Source organism: Odontesthes bonariensis, chromosome 10 (genome assembly GCF_027942865.1).
Source record: "Odontesthes bonariensis isolate fOdoBon6 chromosome 10, fOdoBon6.hap1, whole genome shotgun sequence".
NCBI classification, from domain to species: domain Eukaryota; kingdom Metazoa; phylum Chordata; class Actinopteri; order Atheriniformes; family Atherinopsidae; genus Odontesthes; species Odontesthes bonariensis.
This window is the reverse complement of record NC_134515.1, coordinates 28335991-28356602: the sequence shown is the minus strand read 5'-3', so window position 1 is coordinate 28356602 and position 20612 is coordinate 28335991. Positions and strand designations below refer to the sequence as shown.

Sequence of the window (20612 nt, the reverse complement as noted above, 5' to 3'; positions counted from 1 at the left end):
TGATTAAAATTGGGCTCCTGCGCTTTGAATAAAAGCCAGTGCACCTCAACCTTAACCGCAAGCACAGGATATGAAACGCTGAATAAAATAAGTGTATTGTCGAGCCACAGGAATATGTAAACAATGTTGGTGTTATCAAATACTTTTTACATGGAGACTAGAAATAGCCATCTTTGATAACACATGTACTCCCCTCTCAAGCACACACACGCACCAGGAACAAAGCAGCCGAGCTCAGATTGATGGGTTTATAGCTCCAGGACATCTAATGAAACAGGTGAGACAGCAACAGCTAACAATAACAAGAGAGGAATCAGATTCTAGTTTCTGCTCCATGGTTACTGCGGAGAGAGGGATTGGCAACACCAGGGTGGGTGCAGATGGAGGAGTCACCTTGAGGCAGAAGAGGGGATGGAGGGAGGGATGGGACACGGTGGCAATGCCAATTCATATCTTTTCAGGTCATAAGCCTGCAGACATGAGGAAAAACACTAGTAAATTAATCAGTTTGTGTTCTTACCAAATGTAAGAAGGTTTTTGTACATAAATGGCAATATATTAGACAAATACAAAGGAATGTCAAGTAATCTGGTAAAATCTTCTTGCGCTTACGTCTGTTTGTGCAAGAAAATTCTTCAAGTGTCTATCAGTGATGAAACACAGGAGCTCGAGGGACACTGATCTCCCTCCCTCTAAGAGGTGCAAGTGGAATATTTCAAATATATGGATAGAGCCTTACGGCAGACAATGAAAGTACTCTATGAAAAGTTCAATCAGTATTTGAGCTCTTTTGATGTCCTGCTTATCACAGCTAAAGACTGAGGCATGAGGTCTGTTGCAAGACATTTAGGAGGAGCTGAAACAGGCGATATTAGTGAGCATTTCCCACATTTAACCACAGTGACATCTGTTGGTGGAATATTGCCACTGACTTAGAGGATGAATCTGGTGATTTTATATACAGTGTTGTGCATACGCCCTGCGATGGACTGGCGACCTGTCCAGGATGTAACCCGCCTCTCGCCCAATGACAGCTGGGATAGGCTCCAACCCCGCGACCCTGAATTGGAAAAGCGGGTACAGAAAATTAATGAATGAATGAATGTTGTCCATACTAATAACAAGTCCAATAGAACAACAGCCAACAATGAATATATCTTATGAATTATTACTACCTTTAAAAGAAAGGCCTTGCAAGGTTTCCTCATTTCTGCCACAGAAATCGTCAGCATCGCCACATTGTCATCCAAAAACAACTGAAAATCAGTGAGAGACACTCACATTTTCCTTCATTATTATGAACATGGGCACTGTGGCTTATTTCGTCAGTCCCATAAATACAGTTCTGCTGCTTTGGAGACCAACTATTGTGCCAAAACTGCAGCTGGAATTAGTTCTGGGCAAAGACACAAATTATTCTTGGATTAAAAGCACATAGACCTGGATTTTTGCTTAATTCCAGAGATTTTCAGAAAATTAAACAGGCCAAAATATTTACCTTTATTTTATCTAGCGAATAATTAAATAGTTTAAACGGTGCACTTGAGTGAGACTCTAAATTGTCCCTGGGAGTGAGTGTGGATGGTTGTTTGTCTCGTTTGTTTCTGTGTGGCCCTGTGATGGACTGGCGACCGGTCCAGGGTGTACCTCGCCTCTCACCCAATGACAGCTGGGACAGGCTCCAGCTCCCTCACAACCCTGAGTTGGATAAAGCAGGTGTAGAAAATGGTTGAGTGGATGGGGGGCACTTGACTTATTGAATTTGGATCTGAGTCTGATTAGATTCAGACTTTTGATTACATTCCAAAATCAAAAAATGACTTGAGCTTTTTGACTTGATATCTTACACCCAGTCTAAAGATTTCAATCCCCTGGTGTATCACAGAATCCAGTGAAGTTGTAGGACACAAGTACAATTCTTAAATAAAAAAAAAAAGCCTTACATTAGGTGAAGAGCATTAAAACGACTATTTTAGGACTCAAAACCTAATCTTGAGTTAAGTCCACATTTGACTGTCTTGATTTGGATATTGACTTGAGACTTGAGTGGAAATGCTTTAGACCTGCTTGCGACCTGCAGAGCGATCACTTACCTCTACACTTGTTTAAATATCACGTGTCTGATTTTTAAAAGCATGCATTTTTCTTGCACATGGAAAAAAAAATGCAATCTTTGATGTCTCACTGATCTATAGTCAGCTTTGTTCTTATGAAATCTAATGTCACAGAGATGGGTGAAATATTCATTCAACCCCCTTTAACACCTCTTTACCTGGTGCTCATTTCAAGCACTTTTGTAGGACAAGTCTGAACATATGCGAGTAGGAAAAACACAGGTTTTACTAATGATATTAATAATGACTCAGTTCTATCTACATGTCCCACTGAGCATCATTAACTTCAATCTTCACACATGTTAAAATGTCCTCGAAGCAACTGAACCAGGAGGGAACAAAAAGAAAGGAAAAAATCAGGAGAGTACTATCAATTAGTGACTAGATGTCTGGGCAGCACAGTTTCAGCACAGGTTCAGCACAGATTGGTAATTCTAAATTGTCTGTAGCAATGAGTATGTATGGTTGCCTGTAATGAGTTAGCATCATGTCCAAGATGTAACCCACCTCTTGCCCTATAGTAACATGGAAAAACTGCAGCCCCTTTTGTGAACCATCTCATCCATCTCACCTCAGTGAATTAGCTATTTACTAAATAATTCTCTCTTGACTCCTTATCAGTCAGCTTTTAACTACTCAGGGTTACGTGTACCTACCTGTTTAGTGCTTCCATGAATGGAGGAGAAAGCACAAACGTAGTTAAAGTCAAGATCAGCAAGCTAATGTGGGTCAGCAACGATCAGGAAGAGGGCATTTTTATTCCACAAACTAATTTAATATTTGTAAGAGAGTTTTGAAATAAAACAAACTTAAGGATCATTCAAACGCAGTGTGTTTGAGAGTCAGAAATGTCAGCGAAATGAAGGTGCTGAATATAAAGGGAAAAGATTGTAATTGTGAGCATAGGGGAGTAAAAAAAAAAAAGGAAAAGGGAGAGTCTTGGGTGATATTTGGATAGACATAAAGCATCAGCTGAGGCGTAACCAGCGACCAATAATATACACAAGACAACAGAGGAAATATTAACACACGAATAGCAGCTCATAACAAGCTGGAGTCAAGAAATGTACACCTCACAGTGTGGGAGCCTCTGCCCTAATTACTGCCACCTCCGTGTAGTTTCTTAATGGTCCCAGCAGCGGGACTAAAGTCTGTCAGGCGTGGCACTGCAGAGGAAATCTTTTGTTGAAATGTAAGATGTTTAAAGTGCCCTTGATTTTATTTTTTGGAGACACGCAGGGTGTCCTGCATTGATTACTTGAAATGATGTCAATAAAACATTTGTTGAAAGGACCAAGGACACTTTACCACTTGAGTGCAGACAAAGGTGATTGTCCTTGAAGCAGAATTTGTATTGTATTGCCCCACAAAACAACCTTAGGCTACAAATTGCCAGATAAAACACTTATTTGTTATTTTTTGCCATCTGCGCCCCTACGGTGGATGACTGTAAACGTGTCTGGGTTAATGCTGACAATGGAGGGACGAGTAAAAATTGATTTCTTTCACCACTGGAAACTGTTTGGGTTTTTGCAATGGAAAAACCAAATGCACGTGTTATATGTTACAAAACATAGAAAAGTTTTGCACGGTTGTTGATGTTGATTCTGAGAATCAGAGTGAGATTAGCAGCTTTGCACAGCAGTGTAATTATCTACATTATAGGTTGCATGTGCTGCACCGTTTAACCCCCTTTGACTCTGAGACCTGAATAGGAACACTATGATTTGATCAGTGTTACCACTCAGTATGGCCTTACTCATGTCAACAGACAGTTTAACTTTCCCTGCAAGTGACACAGATGAAAACATGTTGTATGATCTAAATTCAATTTAGGTTAAAATAAGAATTCAGTATACCTAAAATAAAATAATCTATATTACAGATTTAGTGTAATGTATTGTGATTTTAGCACGAGGAGACCCGTTTACATGCCACTACTAAAAGAAGCGACCAAAATTATTTCAATATACAGTATAGGTGTTATTTCGCTCCTATTAAAGTCAGGCTGGGTAAACATTTAATCCAGCAAACACAGATGTGCCTCCATTTTTTCTTTAATAAAGTTCGAGCAAAAATAAATGACAGGCCAAAGAATCTCGCTGTGACACTGGCCAGTAGGGGTCCTCACTGCACCGCAGGATCCTTGTAGTAGTGTCAGGTAAAACCTTAATATAATACATTCCATGGGTAAAACGAGACACACGGGTAAGAAAACTCTCCGCGTTTACAAGAGGCCTACAAGAATTGCGTAGTTGTCTGTTGCTTGTCATCTCCGGAACTAACATTGAATAACGCCGTGGGCGGCCGTTGTTTCAATATTTTTTAACATGAACGGTTAAAACAAACCCATAAAACCAACTCACTGTACTGTATAGGTACTGTCCCATAACTGGAATATGAAGATTAACATTGTAGACAGGCTACTGAATGAACGGTTTTCAAATAATTAGTATGGAAACGTATGAGAGAAATTTATATGAACCGTCCCAGAGCTATAGAGTAAATACATATTTACTCCATTTACTCTATAGCTCTGAACCATCCTATGAGACGTAAACAATGAGTATGCGCGCGCATCTTGGCTACGGAAGTTGAGTTTTCTCTGTCTGCTAATAACTTCCATACGAGATGCTAACACGGAACCCTAGTATTTTAAGCAAAATGACAACTTGCTACATATCGGGTTGTAAAAATCGTTATTCCCCAAGCAACAGCTTGAAATTCTACAGAATACCGTCTGGGTCAAGTCCGTTTCAAGCCAACCGGAGACGTTTATGGATTCAAGCAATACAGCAAGCAAACTGCAGCAGCGAGGAGTTCAGACGGAATGCTCGCATTTGTGGCGCTCATTTTATCTCAGGTACGCTACAGCGAGCTGGAACAACCAGCCGGCGCACTGGTTGAAGTAAATTGAATAGTGGAACGATATTTGAGGATTTTCCTAAAAACTTTGTGTGTGTTTTTATAGGAGAAGCGTCCATGGACCACGACCGGCCCGACTTTGTGCCCTCTGTGTTTACATGCACTAAACAAAGCCGGGGTCCCAGAAAAAAGACGAAATGGTAAGAAATGTAAACCAATTTTCTTGCTAGGTTTAAATGTAGTTAGAATAAATTATATTTGTACTCAGTTAGCGTATTAAAAAAGTTCATCAGTGTTTTGAGATCTGCCCTGGTTTCTGCCTCTTTTTTCGAATTGCATAAGTTATATTCTGAATATCTGTGTGTTGTTTAACGAGAGCAGGAAATCTGCAAGCATCACCGTGGAAAATTGTGTTTTTTTGCAATCTCTGCCAATGTTTTGACTTTTTAGACTTGTCCGGTGTATGCATTTGGTCAATAACCCTATTAGTTTCAATGCTATTTACTGATAAACTCTGTACATTTTCAGTCCTCCTGGCTTTTCTACAAATGTGCCTATGGACCTTATGTTCCCTTGATATCCCATCTCCTATGTGATAAGATCCTGCAAGAAAATTTCCTTTACACAGTATAAGCAGAACCCACAAATACAGCAAAGCAGCTCAAATAAAAGCAGGAAGGCTGGTTAAAATGAGAGTTTGAAAGAGAATCTGATGTTAAACCAACTAAGTGAGCAAGTCATCTCCAATAGCAGTAGCTACTATATTCTGAGACGAACTGTTAAGGCCAAAGCTTCATTTTCCTTCTGCATATAAATGTGGCATTGTGGTTTGTTAGTTGTTGTTGTTTTTTTTTTAACTATACATTAACTATAATAAGCAGGTAATTAGGGGCTAGAAAGGGTATGAATGTGATGTCATCGGACATGTGACTGTACTCAACGGCCTGAGACAACTGTAATCCGGGTTGGGAAACGTGATGAAGTGAATATTTTTTTTGTCAATCATGTTGGATTTTTCAAGTGGAAGTTTTTATCGTAGTATATTTTGACAAACCATAGATGTGACGAGCTGTTTAATGTCTCCCAATTATTTTTCAACAAAACTGCATCAAAGTTTTTGCATGTGACGGGAAAAAACACGTGTAATGACACAATGTTGGGTCTGCTTTTTGGATGCGGGTTAGATGTCAGCTAGTTGATGACCTCGGATTCTGCAAGAGAAAAATTGACCTGGCATTTAAAGTTTGCTCCAAATATTTTCAAATTAGGTTTATTCTTGACATTTTGACAAATGGCCCAAAAGTATTATATGTATGATAAAGCATTTGAACTTAAACATGCTATAATTTCATCCATGCTGAACTTTGAAATAAAACTTAAAATAAAAGGTGTTAGTACAAACCAGTATCAGCTAGAACTGAGGTGCATGTAAACGTCAGAGAACTCACAGATTCTTTGGAAGGTCACCAAACTCGTGCACACGTTGCATTGTTTTCGGAAGACCTGTACTCCTTCATCGATGTAAAGCAGTTTTGTTCGGCGCTTACACTCGGATGTGTCATCATAAGCCCAGTTTCAAAGGTGTGGATGTTTCCTTCCCCAATTCGATGTTGATCATCTAATCAGATCAGTTTTCGCTACATTTTCTTAATTGATCTTTTTTCAAAGGATTTATGGCCGTAGAAAAAGGCGCAGACGTAAAGCCACCGCTGAAAAGGAGGAACAAAAAACGTCACCTGGACCTGATTCTCCTGCAGACTTCCAGTCCTCGGATTTGATGGAAACTGAAAGTGAACTTTCAGTGCACTCGCCCTCAACCACATCGCTACCAAAGGTAGCAGCCACAATTGTTATTTCTTAAGATTTCAGACTACATCAAAAAGTTTTGTGATTTGTGCGTTCATAAAGAATGAAACCTTGATATTTTTCTCTTCTCCCAGCCAGGAAACACGCTGAATCTCCATTTTACATTTTATGCTGTAGCTGAAATTGCTGTTAAAGCCACATTGGTACCACTCTCTGTGTTTGTGTCTTTCAGGAAAGAACTTTGTTGACTGAGGAAGTTGGGATTGAAGCTGAAACCAATACAATCCAGTTGCAAACAAAATCTATCCCAAACACAACTTTTCCGTCAATAAAAGTGCCTGCGGGCATCCCAAAACTAGATAACATAAACCCTGTGGTGCTCCTGAAGCCTGTAATTGTACCAGCAGGTGGCTATATGTGTGAACTGTGCAATCAGACCTTCACCCATGCGTCACAGCTGGTGAAACACAAACAGCTGCATGATGAACAAAAGAGCTGTGTCTCAGGTGAGACCGACTTGGCCGAGCCCCATCTCGTCCCCAGCGATGAGCCTTCGTTTCCGTGTAACATGTGCGATCGCTCTTTCGTTACAAGCCAGAACCTCAAGCGTCACAAACTGCTCCACGTTAGAGATGGAAGGAAGTGTTTCAAGTGTGGCGTGCTGTTCTGTCGACGCCACAACCACATTTCATTCCAGACAAAGATTAGGTCTAAACCTGAGTCTGACGAAGATGAAGCTGAAGATCTGCCCACAGATGAAGGGCAAAATTTAAACAGCTTGAGCCCAGAAAAGAGTCTTCCAGAATGCCATGTGCCAGAAATGGCTGACAATGCTCAGAGCTCACATGCCATCGAACTTGTTCCTTTCACCCTAATATTTTTACCTAAGCAACCCCCTCCATGCTCACACCACATAATCCCTGCCCTGGAGTCAGTGAAAGCCTCTCCTCTGCCCCGTCCGCCCTCCCCGATATTCCAATTCTCCTCTCACCGGAGAAAGTCATTGAAGCTTAATTCACCCATGCCCGACTATCCTCCCACTTTTGTACAGCCACATCTCCCCCAACATCCAGAGCTCCCATCCTCACTGAAGATCTTTTCACCCCAGTGCCTCACCTCAGCATTCCTTGAAGTTCAAAGAAATTATGAATATATTTTAAGCAAGTCAAGAAAAGTTAAGATTGAGAAAATTGTGAAGGAGGAACCAGATGAACCCGTCATGATTTGTCCAGAAGTGCAAACTGTTAAGCAAGTCAAAAAAGAGAAAATAGCTTATGACCTGGAGATTGTGCTCTGATTTAAGCGACAGTGCTTTTTTTTTAAACATGGAGTAAACAAGTCCCTCAGTCAAACACTTTGGTGTGCTTGATCATTCTTGAGCTTGTTTGGATTTATCGAGCTGTTAAGCTGTCTTCATGTCCCCCGCGTGGAATGTTTATGTGTCAATTAGTCTCCCTCTAATGCACACGTGTGTGCGCTGCGAACTGATTATGCACATTTCTTCACAAAAAGCTGCTTTCAGGCAGTAAGCTGTTGCAAAAAACTGACATATTCTCATTTTTGTGCCTTTCACTCCTCAGTTTTGAAGTGAAGATGTTTCACCTGTACATCAGTGATGAGAGTTTTTTGTTGTTGTTGTTGTTTTAAATCACTACTGTTTGGTTACTAATGCTGTAATGTGTGTTAAATGTAACAGACTGGGATGGTAAAACTGTACCACTGTACATTTGGACTCTAGGTTTTATTCTGAACTGAAAACTTTGAGCATGAGCCATCAGATATCTCTGTAAGCAGGGACCCAAATGCCTTGTAGAACAAACTGGAGTATTAGCTATCAACGTTTTCGGTGAGTTGACACTGATTTAACGTATCCGTCTACCTCAGCAAACAGGAAACCGATCATTTTGTCTGTTTGATTTTTTTACAGAAGTATACTGCATTTGGAAATCATGTACACACATAGTCACACGATGCAGTTACTCCAGTTGTTAGGTCTTGTTAGTATATGTGTTGTTTTTTTGTTTTTACTTTTAAGACTTCATTTCATCACAACCTCACCTGCTAAACGGGTTGCAAGACGTTCTTCACGTCCAAGCCTTTACCAGACTAAAGCTGCTCGTTTGATAATAAAAGAGTTTTTCAATGATATGTTTGCTCGGAGTGGATTTGTTTTTTAGTGTCTTATGAGCGTCAAATCACTTCGCTAATAACTCTTGATTTGTGGAGCTCGTGAATGTTGATTTATTTTTATAATTTTTTTTCTATCTGTTGATGATTTTCAAGCCTGGAGTTGCGTGGATTATCACATTGACCCCAAAACGTCTGCCTGCTTTTCTTCCACCTCTCTCATCAGTCCTATAGCATTGAACTTGGCTTGTTCTTTGAGATGGCACAAAAAAAAAGATTAACAATGCTTTATGCCTTTATGCTTTGATCTCTCGTGCCTTTTTACTCACTGAGTGGCCCTGTTTTTTTTCTAACTTTACATATACTTGATTTAGAAAATGATATCAAAGTGAGAGGCGTGCTAGCATAAACTAATGATGGAAATTTATTGTCCAGTATAAGTAACAGGAAGCTGGTGGCTGTGAGGAATGTTCCAGATTCTGGATAGATTGCTCCACTATATCTCAGAAAGCTGCCCTTTCTAATCAAATCAAATTTATTTATATAGCACATTTCATGTACAAACAGTACAAGTGCTTTACATAAAATAAAAGCAGGGAGTGCAAGAAGCATTAAAAATACATAAAAGAATATAAAGAGAAACAAATAAAATAATTTAAATTAATTTAAAAACAGGCAACAGTCTAGATAAGTTAAAAGATAGCGTGCAGATTTCATGCATAGACACATGAGAAAAGAAATGTCTTTAACCTGGATTTAAAAATGTCTACATTTGGTGAAAGTTTAATCTCCACTGGCAGTTTGTTCCACTTGTTTGCAGCATAACAGCTAAATGCTGCTTCCCCATGTTTAGTCTGGACTCTGGACTGGACCAGCTGACCTGAGTCCTTGGATCTAAGAGCTCGGCTGGGTTTATATTCTCTGAACATATCACACATGTAATTTGGGCCTAAACCGTTCTGGGATTTGTAAACCATCAGCAGGCTTTTAAAATTTATTCTGTGACTGACTGGAAGCCAGTGTAAAGATTTTAAAACTGGTTTGATGTGTTCAGATCTCTTAGTCCGGGTTAAAACTCTAGCAGCAGCGTTCTGGATGAGCTGCAGATGTTTAATGCTCTTTTTGGGAAGTCCAGTTAAAAGAGCGCTACAGTAATCGAGTCTACTGGAGATGAATGCATGGATGAGTTTCTCCTGGTATTTTTGGGAGAGGAAACCTTTAATTCTGTTGATGTTTCTGAGGTGGTACAAAGCTGCCTTGGTGACAGCTTTGATGTGGCTGCTGAAAGTCAGATCTGAGTCTATCAACACTCCAAGGTTACGAACTTCGTCAGTGATTGTAAGGTCCCGAGTCTCAAGATATTTACCAACGCTGACCCTCTTCTCTTTGCTACCAAACAGAATGATCTCAGTTTTGTCTTCATTTAATTGTAGAAAATTCTCTCTCATCCAGGTGTTTATTTCCTCCAGACACTGACACAGTACGTCTGCTGGGCTGCAGTCGTCCGGTGACAGAGACACATAAAGTTGTGTATCGTCTGCATAACTGTGATAATTGATGTTAAAATTCTGCAATATCTGACCCAAAGGGAGCATATACAAGTTAAACAGAAGAGGTCCAAGAATTGACCCCTGGGGGACTCCACAAGTCATGGCCACTTGCTCAGATTCATAGCTGCCAATTGTAACAAAATAATTCCGGCATTCTAAGTAGGACCTGAACCAGTTAAGGACCGCTCCAGAAAGTCCAACCCAGTTTTCCAGCCTGTGCAACAGGATTCTGTGATCTACAGTATCAAACGCAACGCTGAGGTCCAACAGAACCAGGACTGAAACATTACCAGAATCAGTATTCAACCTAATGTCGTTTAACACTTTTACCAGAGCTGTTTCAGTGCTGTGATGACGTCTGAAGCCTGATTGAAAGTTATCAAGACTTCCACTTTCATTCAGAAAGTCGTTGAGCTGGTTAAATACAACTTTCTCAATAATCTTGGATATAAAAGAGAGATTAGAGACAGGTCTGTAGTTGTTCATCATAGAGGCGTCTAGAGTTCTCTTCTTTAGGAGTGGCTTAGTGGCAGCTGTCTTTAGTGACTTGGGAAAAATGCCTGATGCCAGTGAGCTGTTAACTATTCGTAGGAGATCACTTTCTACTGAGGTAAAAACAGTTTTTAAAAAGTCAGATGGTATTATGTCCAGAGAAGAAGTTGTTGATTTCAGCTGCCGAACTGTCTCCTCTAGGATTTTTAAATTAACAATATTAAATTGTGACATAACGTCAGAGTTATTTCTAGGTTTTAGACACAGATTAGTTTTCTTGTTTGTCTGTGTTGCGTGAATGTTTTGTCTAATTGTTTTGATTTTTTGGCTAAAAAAGTTGGCAAATTTGTTGCATTTCTCAGTGGAGAGGAGGTCTGGGTTTGACTGTTTAGGAGGATTTGTGAGTTTTTCAACCATAGCAAACAGAGTTCGAGAATTGTTGACATTTTTATTAATCATGATATGAATATTTGTTTAGTAATGTCCATCCAACATTTTGAAATTGACTTTAACAATCTTCCATTTACCTGTAATATCCCCGGATTGATCTCGGAGCTAAACCTAAATTCCCCCGACAACATCGTAATTTTTTTGTGGCCTTTTGTTTAAAAAGATTTGTGAGTGTTGGCTGGTCGTGTGTCCACACTGTAGTGTGGACTACACACTGTCTCCTGCAGTGTCGCTGTGATACGGACTGCTCTCCTATCATCTGTGGTGTATTTCAGAAAAAAAAAATTACAGTTACACTTTTACATAAACAAGCATTTGATTGGCAGAATGACATTAATCTGCTAATTTTCCCCCATTAGCGTCTGGGCCATAGTGAGTTTATTAATAATGAATTACTCTTTGCAGCTGGAGACTCGATAGATTGTTGTGGCTCAAGAGGAGAGAAGGTCATCTGTGGAGGACTAGTTTGGTGCTTTAACTTGCTTTTCCGGTCCACATCCCGCAGCGTCTTAGTGCCAGACTCTGAACTCTGTAACTAGCTGGTGAATAAAATTTGTTCTTATCAGGACAGTGTTCTGTTAAAATTGAGCATTGTAGATAACTGCAGTCCTTTTACCATCAATTTTTTTTTTTAAATCTTTAAATCTCTCACACACTTAAAAAAGAAGCCAAGATAACCGCATTGTGCCGTTTGACACCTCCAGACAACACTAGTACAACAGTCTAATTCGATTCCATAAATCTTGTAAGTAAGCCTTTCAACCACAAAACAAACCTATATTTTTATATCTTACTATCAGATAAAAAATGTCACCAACTCCATTCACCTCCAGTAAACCTTTGATTTATATTAAAAGTTATACATTTCATGTATAACTAAGATTTAAGGTAAACACAAGAAACTTGTGCTAAAGAAAAAATGATAGGATATAGTCATTTTGTTACTTGTATCCAAAGGACTTTCCCTGTAACCTTTTGAAGAGCATCTCTGAGTCCATCTTCACGCTGTACACGTCTCATTGGTTCGGATGCAGCGGCATTGGTGGGCGACGACTCCTATTGGACACTTCGTCCGTCACGTCAAGGCAACGAAAGCTATGATTGGCTGACTGTCCCGGCCCTAAACGTCAGATTGGTCGATATGTCCTCGCGTGCTCTCAGGGATGATAAGCTAGTGGTGCTGATGCTGTGACAATGGGAATCATCCAGATATGAATCATCTGGACCGAGTGTGCTTAAACGGCTACACACACATGTGAGAGACTGCCAAGCGACGGAAAAGTAGCTGAATTAAAAACTCAAGGAGAAACCTCCTGCTGCGGCTCGGAAAGGGTAAGTCTTCTTCCTGAAAACAAACTGGCATGCCCGGGGCGTCCAGCTAGCTGTTTCTGGTGTGGGGGGCTGGGGAATAGCTCTCTCTGTAGTAAGGCTTTGGTTCCCGCTGACTTAATGAAGCAAGGTTAGCAAACCCTGACGGCTTCCACACGCGCACATTAAAGACTTATATCCTTTCTGGCGAGTCGCATAGAGCAGCACAATGAATACACTCAACTGTTATTGCAGCGGTTGAAGGCAGCTGTGAGTCAACTCATTCCTTTGGTGGACTGCATTGCGGAGAGAGTATGCCTCAAAGAAAAGCATCTGATGCTCTCCTGTCAGGACACTTAATACCAGCGGTGTCATGAAATAATTCCCCGTCTTACTGAGCTGTGGCTTTCATGTTTTCCTCACATTCTTAGATTTTATACTGACACATGAATACATCATTGTATTAATCCGGTTTGAGATTAGAACAGAGACAACCGTTATCATGCATTTGCCTCCCAAAAAAAAGAAAAAAGCAAGATAGACGTTTGAGAGATTCCATCATTAACGCCGAAACACAGAATTTGCACTGAGTTGTTTTGCATGCTGACACTTGGAGTTTTAAGAATGCATGTTTACCTGCACGCGTGTGTGTAAATGCAGAGCACAAGGTGGGTGGTACTTAGGCTTTATCGTGCATGCAAACATTGGGAACTCGTATGCCATTTTTGCTGCTGTAAAAACAGTGTCTGGCTTCTCTCTGCTTTCCAAGCTTAGCGATGGGAGGGTTCAGCCGACAGAAGTTCTTCCAGGAGCTCGCTCATGGCTGCCTGCTGCCTACAGCTCAGCAGGGCCTGGAGCAAGTATGGCAGCTGCTGGTTATCTGCCTGCTGTGTCGGCTGCTCTGGATGTTGGGTGAGGGTACAGTTACTTTTTTGCTCTTCACCCTTCACGTTGCCTGCACTGTTATAATTGACCAACTCCATACATTTTTTTAAAATCTTTGTCTGTCAGGTCTCCCTTCTTTTGTGAAACACCTGGGCACGGTGGCCGGAGGCTTCTACACCCTCTACCTGTTCTTTGAGCTTCATATGATCTGGGTGGTTCTTCTCAGCCTTCTCTGCTACCTATTCCTCTTCCTGTGCCGCCATTCTACCATCCGAGGCACCTTCCTCTCCATCACTGTGCTCATTTACCTGCTCCTGGGGTAAGAGAGCCCCCCTTTAATACCTCACTTATCAGCACCATGCAGCAAGTGGGCACTCTAAGTCAGTTCTTCAAAAATCCATTTTTCTGAAGTTAACCTTTGCAGAGACATATAGAGTAAAAATGTAACTGTTCCTGTCTGATTTGATCAGAGAGCTGCACATGATGGATACAACCAACTGGCACAAGATGAGAGGTAGACCAGAAATGAGTGGAACTATCATATGTTTTAGTCACACTTCTGTATTTATGGTTTAATTGGAAGTTATTCTTTTAGTCTTGACGTGGGATTTTTTTGTCTGCAAGGTTCGCAGATGGTGGTCGCCATGAAAGCCATCTCTCTGGCTTTCGATTTGGACCGAGGGGTTGTGACCAGTGTCCCCTCACCCATTGAGTTCATGGGCTATATTTACTTTGTGGGAACAGTCATCTTTGGTCCCTGGATCAGCTTCAACAGCTACAAAGAAGCCTTAGAGGGACGTAAGCTGGTAGGTGCGATGCCTGTATCTTGTAAGTATAGATAAAAGTTGAGGTGAGGATGATTTGAAAGATTTACCCTGAGATGAGCTGCTTACTGTGCACTCCTTTTATTTCTGACTCACTCTCTCTCTCTGTCTCCTCAGAGTCTAGCATGGTTTTTAAAAGTCTCCGTCAGCTGGGTGAAGAGCCAGTTCTGCCTTGTTATTTCCAACTGTGTGGCCCCCTACCTCTTCCCTTATTTCATACCTGTTTTTGGAGACAAGCTGTTAAGGAGGTGAGCGGAACAGAAAAATACCACAAAATAAATCGTAGTCCCTGTTTTGGCCTCGTAAGTCCTCTCGGTGAGGTCATGCCTCTGTTGTCTGCTTTGTTTGCAGCAAAAAAAGGAGGAAAGTCAGGTGAGTAACACGTCCAACATTGTTTTGCTGCATGCTTATTGTCTGTGTACCATGTGTGCAAAAGCTTTACCTGCCTGCATGTGTCCGCATCATTCCCCTTCTCTGTGCAGCGACATGTGTTCCCGGACACTTTTCTTCCCCTCTCATTTCCCATTTCACCACCTTTGAAAACCTTGGTGAGAAGTAAATCATAACAAAGGCAAGTCAATAAAGCATTTTGTGGAAATGTAGCGTGTGACTAACGTCGCTCTGTTTGCCCCGTTGCGTCTCAGAGGTACAGCAGCAAAGTACGTGCTCTATTCTTGTGGCACACTTTCTTAATAAAGTTCCACTTTTGCCGAAACTGGCTTTTAACAACCATCTGTCTCCCTTACTGTTCGGATGTTCTTGCATCAGGTGGCTGCTGGCATACGAGAACACGATGTCTTTCCACTTCAGCAATTATTTTGTCGGCTACTTGAGCGAGACCACTGCTACTCTTGCTGGGGCAGGCTTCACGGAGGAGAAAGAAAACCTGAAATGGTCAGAAGTGCATGCGGGACATTAACATAAGATCTCTTTCTCTCTACTCACATTTCTAACAGTAACCCTTCCCCCGCTTTGTTTTGCTTTTTTTTTTCCGTTTTTATTGCTTTTTGTTTTGTAGGGACATGAGCGTGTCCAAGCCGCTCGATATAGAGTTTCCCCGCTCAATGGTGGAGGTGGTGACGTCATGGAATCAGCCCATGTCTCGCTTTTTGCACACCTGTGAGTTCTGATGTTAAGCAGTGATGGCAGTAGCCGATTTATGAAGGCTCCTTTAAGCAGACAGTTATTCTCATGCAAGCTGATGGTCTCATCTCACAGATGTGTTTAAGAGCGCTCTCAAATTCGGGACGTTCTCTGCCGTCATGGTGACATACACAGCCAGTGCCCTCCTGCATGTGAGTGCACGTGCTGATACATCTCATACAACTTTGTCTTGCTTTGAATCTCCTCACATCAACGAGTGCTCTGTTCTGGTGCTAATTCCCGTCAATTACAGGGCTTGAGTTTTCATCTGGGTGCTGTCCTGATATCTCTGGGCTTCATTACATACATTGAGCACGGTAAGATACCTCCTAATGATTTTCTTTGTTTCCACATTAGAACCCTTTCATTTAGAGAAAGCGCTTAGCTCTGCAGAAATGGTTAATTGCACCCTCTGTGACGCACAGTTTCAGTTCCCTGCAGCACTTGTAATATTACCTTTTTATGGTTTCAGCGGAACTCTTCCGCTGGTTTCATGCAATGCTCTGGTCATGTTATGTGTTTCAGTATTGAGGAAGAGGCTTGCGGTCCTTTTTAACGCATGTATACTGTCAAAGAAATGCCAGCCAAACTGCAATCACCAAAACAAAAAGGTAACAATCACCTTTCTCTTCTTTCATTTTTGCACTCATAATTAGCATTGGGCTCTCCAGATTTCGATGAATGTTAAAGGAACGCTCTCAATTAACACTTTGTATCTTGTCTGTTTACTCAACAAACATTAATTACATTTGTAGAAACCGAAGTGTGGAGGCAATATTTCTCATCTGGTTGGTTGTAGCTCTCTGGAGTGTTGGAACAGGTCAGGTTAGCAGCTTCCCAAAGCATTCTATTTTTCCTTCGAACTCGAGGCTAAAAAGCAAACGTGGACTCATGTTACCTAAATTTATTTTTATTTCACAGTTGGGCAGTTTCAATTGAAAACTTTTCGTGTTATTATTATTATTATCTTTGGTTTTCTATCTATTTTCAGTACTCTTGGTGTCCCACCTCAGCAGTCATTAATCCCCTAAAAATTTTACATTTTTAAGCTTTAGCCATGAAAAAAACCTAAAGAAATGGTTAAAACAACTTGAGTGTGACTCTACAGCGTTTTGCTCTTGCAGGGAATGGAGATGTATAGATGGACTAATGAGGCCCTGCCCCACCTCTCTGTCCACCATCAGAGGCAAGCAGCTGCAAGCTCAGTCGCAGCCAAGTCCCGCCGGCTAGCAGCTAGCGGCTGCTCGCTCAACCAGGCTTGAGAGGTCACAAGCCCTCGGTTAACTTTTCACTTCATCTGTTCCTCATGGCACATACACAATAGCTCCTCTAGTCTTACATGGAACGTAAGAGAAAAAAAAAATAGAACATGCAAACTAAATCCTTTGTAGTGTTATATACTGCTTTAGCTTTTAATGAGACTAACAATAACAGCGTATGGTGACTATCGCATCGGGAAAACTAAAGGCCATGTACATGCAGCCCAGTGTCATGGAAAAAAAGAGAAATATGTAACAGAAAACTATGTGGTCCTGCTGATAAAAATGTAATCAGTTTGGGGTTTTTTTTTTTCATGTCATCCAGCACGTGTTGTGTTTTTGGCTGATGGTGCAGGACTTGGAAGCCATTAATCCAGGAAGTGGATTCTAAAGGCAGTCTAAACATGACTATTTATCTAAATGCTGTGACACCGTGTCACTCTACTGAGTTATTTTCATGTTCAGCAGAAAAACTGTTCAAATTGTGTCTGTGGACACAAACTGATACATTAAATTAATGCGACTCTGTCACATTAGCCCACGAGACTGGGTTGGTACTTAATATATTAATAAAGAAGCGTGGACACCAAGTTTTAATGTCAAGCTGCAGTTCAACTGCAGCCACTCCATTCGTCTCCTTTAAACTGTCAGTTGTTATATTTTTGGGAGTGCACTGGAGAGATGCCCAGACAAAACCTCCCTGTATCACAAATGAGAGCAGCAGGAGGGAGAAATAGGGATTTATCCCAAGAAGGAGCAGCCTGCATGAAAAATGATACATTACAGTTCTTTTTAAAGTTTAGGCATTGATAAACTGACGCGTCTGAAGTTGTGGTTTCATATCAGATTCTTCATAACCTTTCATAACCTTAAGCTAACCTGTTTCACCAAGACTGGACAAGAAACTGGCCCATCTAACATAATGCTGTCTCTGTTTGCAGAAGCTGTGGGTATATGGGATCAATATAGCATTCAGCGCTTTGGCAGTACTTCACCTGACATACCTGGGCTCTGTGTTCAACTCCAGTGTGGACTACATGGAGGAGGATGAGGTAAAATCCGACAATATTGCTCCTTAAGCAAAGTCTGAGAGTGAGGAAACAGTGGAAAGTATCGTAGAATAAGAGTCTGACTCGCTGAGTCATTCTGATCTTGGAGCTCACATGTGTAGAAAATCATCGGTAGCTGTATTTACTCAACCTTGCATAAAATGTACCGCTTTCTATGTGACACGTGAACATGGTAGGGTTGTAGATATAACTCTGTTCAGAGCGGAGGACTCAACGATGTTACGTACTGCATGCTGTCTCCTACAGGACGATATTACCCATCATACCATTCAGAAGTGGTCAGAGCTGAGCTGGACAAGCCACTGGGTCACGTTTGGATGCTGGATATTGTACCGCCTCGTTCTTTAATAACAAGAGACGAAGAAGAAGAAGAGAAGGAAGCAATAATGAGAGACGCACTGTGACTTTATCCTGCATTAGACCGAAGAGAACAGAATCAGCCTGCATACAACAATAAACCAACGCGCAGGGTTCAGGTTGTGCTGCGTGCCGGCTGGGTACCGCGTGAGTCTAACCTGCTGGGGACTAGTTTTGATATCCGTGAAAAGAAAGCCCACGCCGCCCTTCTTTTCTCCTTATCACATCCTTTTTATCTGAGCCACAGTTGTCGAGCCCTCCTGTCGTCTCACTGTGAGTCACAATCAATAGATGTCAGCACGGTGGAGATTGCCTGCTCCCCTCTGCAGTCACATAATAGAGGCAAGTGTCCTCCAGATGTGCTCTCCCCTCACCTTAACCGTTTTTACAGTCCATACTTTAAGGTTTGAAAGATAGTACCGCAGTTGTTTGTCTCTCTCTTGCCATCCCGTTTCCCCAGCCTGTCTGTGGGACTCATCTCTTGTGATCATTCGTCAGTCTGACAGGAAGCTTACACCAAAACTACAATCCGATTTCACGACCCCCTACGTCGGCTTTGCTAGAGTTTGCTCCTGTCGTTCAATATGCTTTGATTTTCTAGAAAAGAATAAAAGACCTTCCGAAACAGTCGGGATTCTGAGCAGATTGCAGTCACTTCTTTCTCTAAAAGAGAGTATTTGTTTGAATTCATTTACAGTTTAATCATAACGGAGATCGTTGAGAAGCACCACGTCATTTTTAGTCTTTTTTTACTTTTCATTGGATTCGCTGGCTGTAAATCACAAGACTTATTTCCTCCTCCTATTACAGAGCTTGTCTCTTGAGCATGTGGGATACAACCAAGAATTTTCCTCCTGAATGAAAAGAGCACCGGTTATGGTTGTGAGGCAGCGGTGTTGCTGTCACCAGGTATTATTTCCCCTTTAGTCAGTTTTAGATGATGAAAACTGATCAGTGGTCTATGAATTCTTTTTTTTTTTTTTTTGTAGTGAAGTGTCCTGATGGTGTTTGAATTTTGTTTTGTGATATGTTCCTGCCAATAAGTTGATCTTGTTTATATTCAACCCTCCAGGCCTGAAAAATAAAGTTTAGAATCGGGGCATTTGACGCCTATTCTTTAGCAAAAAATGCTAAAACTCCTCTTTCATTTTTGTAAACGGCTTTAAAGTGAAATTATACCCTATGCTACATGAACTAATTCACCTAAGTATAGATTTTTACTACACAGCTGCTTTTAATGATTCCAACATGTGATCATCTGATGACGGAATATGTTGGTTTATGTGCTCAGTCTCTGCATACATGCAGTGATGCCGCCTAATCCAATTCTTGTAAATACTTTTCAGATACCTGCTCTGGCGTTTGTCCCTGTAAATGTGAAGGCACTGATACACCTGTGATATTTTTATAAAATTTTACATGAAACCCTGAATCCTGTCTTTGTTCAATTCACCGCGCATAATTCTGAGAGAGAGTAGTAAACACCAAGGTCGGATACACCCAGACTGCTGTAAGAAATAGTTGTTTATTTGAATGATTATTTACAAAAAGAATATATGCATTGTCAGACAGTCAGTGATGGTATGTGATGGTATGGGGGGGGTTGGTTGGTTTGAGAGGGATTCGAAGAGGCTGACTGTTGCTCAAAGCAGCAGTGATCTCGCTTGGATCCTTTTTCTGAGCATCCAGTACGCCACAGTGGACATTGTGGGCTGACAGAAAAGGGTAGAGAAATACAGCGGGTGACAACAGATGGTTATGGATGGAGATCAGGTTTGCTCTCTGTCACAGTGAGAGGTGAGCAGATGTTGTATCGCAGGGCCACACAGCAGCAGCAGCACAGTCTTCAGGTTCCGGGGGAAAGTGCGGCGGGAAGGGGAGGGACTCTCAGCCCTGTCTTCCCCGAGGACCCCCATGTTTACGACGGCAAGACCCCAGCAGTGTCTCCAAAGCCATCTTCACGAACGCCTGGAAGTTACTGCTTCTCTCCCTTCGGCTGTCCTGCTAGGGGATAAAGCACAGGCAGATACCTTCACTGGGGACGCATCGATCACAGGACTTCATTTCCAAGCTGTGTGCCAGACACAGGAGACTGTTTGAGGATGTTTTTGTTTTCTAGGTTATATAAATGCTTACCTCCTTGCTTCTTGCTATCATCTCCTTTCTGATCAGCTTTCTTGGGCTGCTCTTTAGGACTCTGAGGTTGCTATGGAATTACAGATAAAAATAAAAATCAGTAAGGGAAAACACTACTTACTGAGGGATGGAAATTAGAACTGATACATTGATAATGCTCCTACCTTAGTAGCTGACTTCTTGTCCGATTTATTACCTGCAAATGGTGGAGAAATCACATGGAGGT

General features: G+C 41.4%; 2 protein-coding genes across 3 annotated transcripts; both read left to right on the top strand.

The window, feature by feature from the left end:
* The first annotated feature begins 4713 nt into the window (after positions 1–4713).
* LOC142390346 (uncharacterized) lies at positions 4714–8931 on the top strand. The gene is made up of 4 exons (XM_075475756.1): positions 4714–4977; positions 5086–5179; positions 6648–6813; positions 7018–8931. The coding sequence occupies exons 1-4, from the start codon at positions 4746–4748 to the stop codon at positions 8080–8082; spliced, it is 1557 nt and encodes a 518-aa protein (XP_075331871.1). The 5' UTR covers positions 4714–4745; the 3' UTR covers positions 8083–8931.
* A 3647-nt stretch (positions 8932–12578) lies between these two features.
* LOC142390345 (protein-serine O-palmitoleoyltransferase porcupine-like) lies at positions 12579–19659 on the top strand. Of its 2 annotated transcripts, none has more exons than XM_075475754.1 (15): positions 12579–12736; positions 13482–13624; positions 13724–13916; positions 14068–14111; positions 14222–14403; positions 14539–14669; positions 14773–14793; positions 15066–15080; positions 15190–15315; positions 15440–15540; positions 15640–15716; positions 15818–15881; positions 16090–16175; positions 17768–17875; positions 18140–19659. In XM_075475754.1, the coding sequence occupies exons 2-15, from the start codon at positions 13489–13491 to the stop codon at positions 18239–18241; spliced, it is 1386 nt and encodes a 461-aa protein (XP_075331869.1). In that variant the 5' UTR covers positions 12579–12736; positions 13482–13488; the 3' UTR covers positions 18242–19659. The 2 variants fall into 2 exon arrangements, with proteins under 2 accessions (XP_075331869.1, XP_075331868.1); XM_075475753.1 differs by having other exon boundaries at positions 17765–17875.
* The last annotated feature ends 953 nt before the right edge of the window (positions 19660–20612 follow it).